Source organism: Myotis davidii, unplaced genomic scaffold, assembly GCF_000327345.1.
Source record: "Myotis davidii unplaced genomic scaffold, ASM32734v1 scaffold571, whole genome shotgun sequence".
NCBI lineage: Eukaryota > Metazoa > Chordata > Mammalia > Chiroptera > Vespertilionidae > Myotis > Myotis davidii.
Genome location: NW_006283136.1, coordinates 1,890,303 through 1,897,931, shown reverse-complemented (window position 1 = coordinate 1,897,931; position 7,629 = coordinate 1,890,303). Strand labels below are relative to the sequence as shown.

General features: G+C 37.1%; 1 protein-coding gene across 2 annotated transcripts in view; it reads right to left on the bottom strand.

Moving 5' to 3' along the window:
* Nucleotides 1–7,629, bottom strand: part of UBXN7 (UBX domain protein 7) — an 81,200-nt gene that overhangs the window by 40,933 nt on the left and 32,638 nt on the right. For both annotated transcript variants that reach the window (XM_006753402.2, XM_015562505.1), the window contains exons 2-3: nt 5,881–6,028; nt 3,481–3,548 (exon numbers count right to left, since the gene is read on the bottom strand). In XM_006753402.2, coding sequence (XP_006753465.1) covers nt 3,481–3,548; nt 5,881–6,028 — 216 coding nt within the window. The remainder of the gene's footprint in view (nt 1–3,480; nt 3,549–5,880; nt 6,029–7,629) is intronic.

Sequence of the window (7,629 nt, the reverse complement as noted above, 5' to 3'; positions counted from 1 at the left end):
CCCCTGGTAAGCAGGCCTAAGCCAGCAGGTGGACAACCCCCGAGGGGTCCCAGACTGCGAGAGGGCACAGGCCAGGCTGAGGGACCCCCCGGAGTGCACACATTTTTGTGCACCGGGCCTTTAATAATGATATATCACCTCACACTTGTAAGAATGGCTATCAATAAATCCACCAACAGCAAGTGTTGGCAAGGGTGTGGAGAAAAGGGAACCCTCATGCACTGTTGGTGGGAATGCAGATAGATGCACCAGTATGGAGGCTCCTCAAAAAATTAAATGTTGCCCTGACCCGTTTGGGTCAGTGGTTAGAGCATTGGCCAGAGTACTGAATGGTTGTGGGTTTAACTCCAGGTCAAGGGCATGTACCTCAGTTGCAGGTTCAATAACCAGCCCCAGTGAGGGCACAAGTGGGAGGCAACCAATCAATGTGTCTCTCTCATGATGATGTTTCTTCCCCCACTCCCTCTAAAAAAATCAATGGAAAAAATATCCTTGCTGAGGATTAACAACAAAAAAATCCCACTTTGTCAGCAATCAAGTAAAAGTAATGTCCCATGAAAAAAGCAGCTCTTTTTTCTCCCTTCCTGCATTTCTTCTTCCCTTTACTTTCTCCCTGCTTTCCTGTCTTTCTTTCAAGATTAGTGATTAAAGGAAGGGCTTTAAAAAAAAAAAAAAAAAAGAAAGAAAAAAGCAGCTAGTTTAGCTTGCAACTCAAACAACTGTACAAGAACTTTTCCTTAAAACCACACTATTTCAATATGCAGAAGTGTTTTGTGCACACATCCTATTTCATCAAACAGAATAGTTTAAAAAACATGTATTCAAGGGTTAAGATTAAATGAAATTAATTTTTACTGCTTCATCAAGATATTAAACAAAATTGTCTTTTTTAAAAAACTGCAAGTGTGTGGCAGTGAAGAATTCAATGAGTAGTAAGTAGTACAGTTTGGTGCCACTAACCTGATTTAAATAAGATGCAGCAGTTTGACCCATCATTACTTTTGAGCCATCAATCCAAACATCAACACAGTGAAAAAAGCAAGTAACTTCTTAGCATTATATGAATATAATAATAGTTTTGATCTTACAGACACCCTGAAAAAGGTATTGGAAACGCTTGACCACACTTTAAGAATCTCACTTTAGCCCAGCTGGTGTGACTCAGTGGTTGAGCATCAACCTATGAACCAGGAGGTCACAATTCAATTCCCCATCTGGGCAAATGCCAGGGTTCTGGGCTGGATCCCCAGTGGGGGCATGCAGGAGGATGATTCTCTCTCATCATTGATGTTTCTATCTCTCTCTCTTCCTAAGGTCCTCTCTGAAATCAATAAAAAATATATATATTTTTAAAAATCACACTTTAAATTAATACTGTCCTAAAAAGAAATAATTCTCTGAAGACCTTCCTTAAGTTATAAATAAGGAACAATAGTAACCATTCAGACTGAATTCCTAATTGTATAAAGTCATTCTCATCCTCTTCCTAATGTATATTAAACCAGAGATAAAAGGAGGAAAGTAAGATTTCAAATGGGAACTCTTTTGCCTCTGTTCAATAATAAACAGCACAAAATCTATTTCCTGTCTTCTTTCTCCACTCAAAGATCTCGCCTTCTTCCTTGCAATAAAGAAAAGATAAAGCTCCCAAGGTATTACTCCTTGGCTCTAAAAATCTATTCACAACATTTATATTTTTTAAAATTACTGCTTGCTTTATTCTGGAATATTAACAACACAATGGCTAAATCAAACAACACAGAAAGCACATATTATACTTCAATATTCAGATATTATCATTTTCTTCCTTCCATCTCTATTTCTGAATTGAAACAGTATATTACTTTATTTCTTGCTACAGTAAACTCCAAAGTTAAAGATCAATCTTTAAAAAAAACCACCTCTCAACTAAGGTGCTTTTTCAAATCAAAAGATATGGCTCTGGCCTGTGTGGTCCAGGTGGTTGGGCATCATCAGATGCACCAAAAGGTCTCAGGATGGATTCCAAGTCAGCGCTCATAACCCAGGATGCTCACTCAGATTCCCAGTGGGGGGGCTTGCAGGAGGCAATGAATCGATGGATGTTTCTCTCTCACATTGATGTTTCTCTCTCGCCCTCTTCCTCTCCCTCTAAAATCAATGAAAAACATATTTTTTAAAAAATGATATGGTTTATACAAAACTAACGAACAAAATAGAAACAGACTCATAGATACAGAGAACAGACTGACAACTGTAGAGGGAAGGGAACAGGGCTCTGGGTGAAAAAGGTTTAAGTAAAAAAGGATTAAGTAAAAAACAAAACAAAACAACCCTCATAGACAGATGATGGGGAGAGACAGGAGAGGGTAAAAGGGGGATAAGTGGTGATGTAAAGAGACTTGACTTGGGGTGGTAAACACACAATACAATATACAGATGATGTATTATAGAACTGTACGCCTGAAACCTTTAATTTTATTAACCAGTGTCACCCCAATAAATTCAATGTTTAAAAAGATATGGTTTATGTGCTTTTCTTCATCCCTGTCTTACTTTGTTCTCCTTTAGTCTAGTTTAGCTATAAAACTTTTCATAGGCCTATTTCTCTGCATTACTGTCCTCAGTATGTACTATATAGATTTCTATGCATTTGTCTACCCAACTAGATAGATTACTTTATCTTCAGTTTTTTAATATACCTTTTAATATCTACAATATTTGGCTCACAGAAGGTAAATAAGTGTTTATGAGACTAAAACTATAAATTTTCTTTAAATCTGGTTAAACATCCTCCTATTTTCTACCATATTTTCTTTGCACCCAGATAGATAAAGTTTTTTTTACATGGGTAAGATATCATTTCTCCTTTGTTCAAAATAGAAATAGCTTGTCTAGAAATTAAAAAAGAGTGAATGTAAGGCATATCAAGACAGTAAGATTGCCGAAACCGGTTTGGCTCAGTGGATAAAGCGTCGGCCTGCGGACTGAAAGGTCACAGGTTCGATTCCGGTCAAGGGCATGTACTTGGGTTGCGGGCACATCCCTGGTGGGGGATGTGCAGGAGGCAGCTAATCGATGTTTCTCTCTCATCGATATTTCTGACTCTCTCTCTCTCTCCCTTCCTCTCTGTAAAAAATCAATAAAATATATTTTAAAAAAAAAAGACAGTAAGATTATGACAGTCAGGTAAATATCCAGAACATAAAATAATTGGCATCTTTAATGAGAGATTGACTGGTTTCCATTATAAGGCAGTTCTTTTTGCTAATTTTACTCCCTTTGGCTTCCTGTAACAAATATCAATGTTTTAATCTGGTTCACTCCTTGGAAAGATCAATTGTACAACTTTCCTGAAAAGAATACAGAATTACAAGATAAGAATTGACTCTATACTTGAAGTAACAATCTGAGCAAGCCTTCACATCTTTTGATTGCTTCATTAAAATCCTAGAAACAACAACAAAGTCAAACAAAACTAAGGAAAAAGGGGAAACTTACCACCAAACAAAGGTTCTGGTTCTACCAATATTTCCTGCTTTTGAGGAATTGGGGCACGAACTTCTTCTCTATTAGAAAAAGTGGGAAAATATCAAAATGAAAACAGTTGTTTTGCTACCTGTTCCCTCTGTACATGGCACAGATATCTCAAATAATTTACAAAGAAAGAGAACAAACAAAAATAAAAAGTATTTCCCCTTTCCTCTCAAGTTCTCTACCTTAAATTCTTTCCAAGAAAAAGAGAGGGAATTAAAAAAAAAAATCAGGCAAAAACTTTAATTGAAAAATATTGGCTTAATAAAAGCACTATTACTACCATATCAAATAATTAAATTACACTGATATAGTAAAATAAGCTTAAACAAACATGCAGTGAATTTTATGCTAGTTATGAAAATGGCCAACATAGGTATTGCCCTGAATTATTTAAGTAGATCCTACTATACACAAAACAGAAAAAGTAATTATTCCTCTTATAAAAGCCTATAAACTCTTCAAAGTTTACCTCTATAGGGTTTACTAATAATCTATCTCTTCCAGTAAAAAAATACTTTAGATATACTGTTAAAATGGTGTATGTTCTTTAAATATTAGTTTATTTTATAGTTTTAACCCAAATACTAAATTCTGCTGATTAATTTTCATAGCAAATAGTAAGTTCCAAATTTATTATCTTCCTGCTTACAATAAATGTTAATTTAAGTTAGGCCCTATGTTTTCCATTCAGATGTGTCTAATAATAATAGCTGAACTGAAGGCCCTGTTTTTTGATCTCTGAGAGTTTCAAACCATACTTTATGAAATAAGGTTTGTATATTCATTTGTCAACAAGAACTAACATCCTGTAATCACATAACTACACAAAGAAATATGCAATAAGCCAAATGACTGAAGAATAAAGGATAATTCAAAATTATGTTAATACTTTTTCCTATTAGATTATCATTCACTGCTTACACACAGAATTTCATTGATCTGAAGGAACAATGTGTCTGTAAGAGGAAGCTCTTAATCCTCTTCCATCAAAGAAAAACAGGTCATTATCTTAAAAAAACTAATAAAAGACATCTTTTACCTAAATAAATCTTTCCATTATTAGCATACCTCACTTTTACATACACATATATTATTCTTTCAACCAATAGTTGTTCCTCTACAGAAAGACTTGATTACTACATATTTGAGGGTATCTGTTCCAAATTGTTAACTACCTAACAAGATGGAAGAATGGAATAGAATAAGGTGAACTGTAAAGAGTGAAAATTACAGTTTAGGAATTAGGAGCCACTATCAAATGTTAACCAATTAGCAATACAAATAATCTAACTCAAATTATAATGTAATTCAGTAGGGAAAAACATTCATTTATCAAAACTATTTTAAACACAATTAAGGTATTTCCCAAATCTGCTGTGAATAACTGTTACCCAAGTTTCTATAAAATTAATGTTTTCATATTGATTTGCACGCTAAGTTGAGAGAGAATGGGATATCATACCTGAACTATATGGCCAAGATTGAGAGAGAAAAGAACTTTATAAAATACTAATAATGATCTCTAAAGTTCATGCTTCATGTGGAAACGATATTACTCTGGAACCTGGAACTATATCAATAAAAGAGGAAAAAATGTCCTGAATGTTATTTGGCCTCTTAAATCTATGTCTAATTTAGTAAAAATAAAATCCATGTCTTCTGTCTATCCCTATTTAAGGAGATTCCTCTATTATGAGTATTAAAGTCTTAAGGATCTTTCAAATTTTGTGTTTTGTTTTGTTTTTAAATGAAAGGTTTTCCTTAGAGTAACATTCATTTCTAAAATTTTCCAAAAACTGTTGGAATTTTGCCCAAAAGGTATTCATTTCAAACTCTTATTGGTATCAAATGTAAAGGGCAAAAAATAACAAATCTATTTAACATTTATGACTATTCTCTATATAGTGCCATATACTGTAGGTGCTTCTAATAACCTAACTACGGTATAAAAGACTAGAATTATTTTTCAAAATTTTTTCACGGCAGCTCAAAACTTTCCCTAGGACAATGTAAGAAAATCCAGAATTGGGAAATCTCAACTTTATTGGGTTTTACTTCCATATCTGCTACTTAAATGCTGTGTGTGTAACTTGGGAAAATGGCTATGCCTGTTTCCTCAACTGTAAAACATGGGTAATAATGCCATCCTACAGGATTCTTTTGAGGATTAAACAATAGATAAGACATAACAGTGCTTTCGAGAATTTCAATTAAGTATAAAAATTTCTATTTGACACTTTTTCAGATGCTCTCAACTATAATTTTTTTTTCAAATACTGAGAATTAACCTGATAAAAATGCAGTTACTCAATATAACAGTAACAGGCAGGGGGTTGCTCCTAACAAGAAATAATAAATTCATACTCTGTGTGTGGTCTAACAGTGGAGACACTTGCGGAACTGGTACTGGGCTCTTCAGCGATTCCACCACCATCCAAAAACATTGTGACTGCCATCTCCAGATTATTGTTGCAGGCTTCAAGCATATGTTTCCCAACACTTTCACTTGCACCTGAAATAGCAGAAAGGTTAAAGGTTAAAAAAAAAAAGACACCTTTTTATATTCAGTTCTTAGAATACAGAATTCCCCAAAACAGTACATTTTCCCTTTAAGAATGAATAACTTAGCCCAATTGGTGTGGTTCAGTGGTTGAGCCCATGAACCAGAGTTCCCTGGTTCAATTCCTGGTCAGGGCACATGCTCAGGTTGTAGGCTTGATCCTCAGTAAGGTATATGCAGGAGGCAGTCAATCTATGTCTCTCTTTCATAGATGTTTCTCTTTCTCTATCCCTCTCCCTTCCTCTCGCTCTAAAAATCAATAAAAACATATTTAAAAAACACACAAATGTCTTTAAAAAAAACTAAACTTCTATACTGTTGGCACATTCTCCCTCTCAGGAGCATTCCTGTGCCTTTCCCTTACTCTCCTCTCCCCCACTGGTGTGCATTTCCCAAACTCTAAGGGTCGCCACAGACTTGCAACCAGGGGAGCAAATGGGCAGTGGCAGCTCAACCCAGGCTAACTCCCTGAACCTGTATCCAAGGCCCTTTTCTCTAACTTTCCAATGAGCCAGAACAGCCCCACCTAGGCTCTCTCCTGTTGCTTTTTCTATCCTAAGCCCTTCCCTTTTTCACTGTCCCCAGCTTTAATAAACATAATCTCAAAATAATTATAAAATAAAATAAACAAATTTCTACACTGTTGCTATAATGTGGAATATACAGAGCTAGAAAAGAAAGTAGCCCTAGCCGGTTTGGTTCAGTGGTTAGAGTGCTAGCCATGGACTGAAGGGTCTAGGCTGCAATTCCTGGTCAAAGGCATGTACCTTGGTTGCTGACCCTGGCTGAAGTACGTGCTGGAGGCAACCAGTCAATGTGTCTCTCTCACATCGATGTTTCTCTCTCTCTCTCTCTCTCTCTCTCTCCCCCTCCCTCCCTCCCTCTCTACTCTAAAAAATTAATATAGGAGAAACCAAGATGGCAGCACAGGCAAACACCAGAAAATGCTGCCTCCCACAACAAATTCAAAAATACAACTAAAAGACAAAACGGACATCATCCAGAACCACAGGAAGGCTGGCTGAGTGGAAATTCTACAACTAGAAGGAAAGAGAAAAGCACACTGAGATTCAGAGGAGGTGCGGAAGTGCAAAGGTACAGAGGAGCACGCGGCGTGGGCTGGCGACTGAGGACGCGGCTGTCTTTTTTAATCAGGAGTGAGTCACAAGCCCCCGACTGCTCTGAACTCCACTTCCAAGTGAGTCTCTGGGGACCCAGAACTCATACAGGGAGAGACTGGACTGTCAGGCAACAGGCAGAACTCGGAACTTGAGGGCGGCTTTCTCTCAGGGGTGCTTGCAGCGATTACCGATTACCGGGACACTGAGAAGTGGAGCCCCAGGCAGGGCTGAGAATCAGCCATAGCTGCTTGCTCCGCCCTGTTGATTCCCTGAGACCCTGCCCCACTCAAGCTGCGGCAGAGGCTTTTGCATATGAATGGCCTGGCCCTTTGCAATCTGAAAATTACCTAACAAACTGTAGCTGGACCAGACAGACCCAGAACTTCCAAGAGAAGGCCCAAGGCCCCACAGCAGTGTGCCTTGCTGCACAGC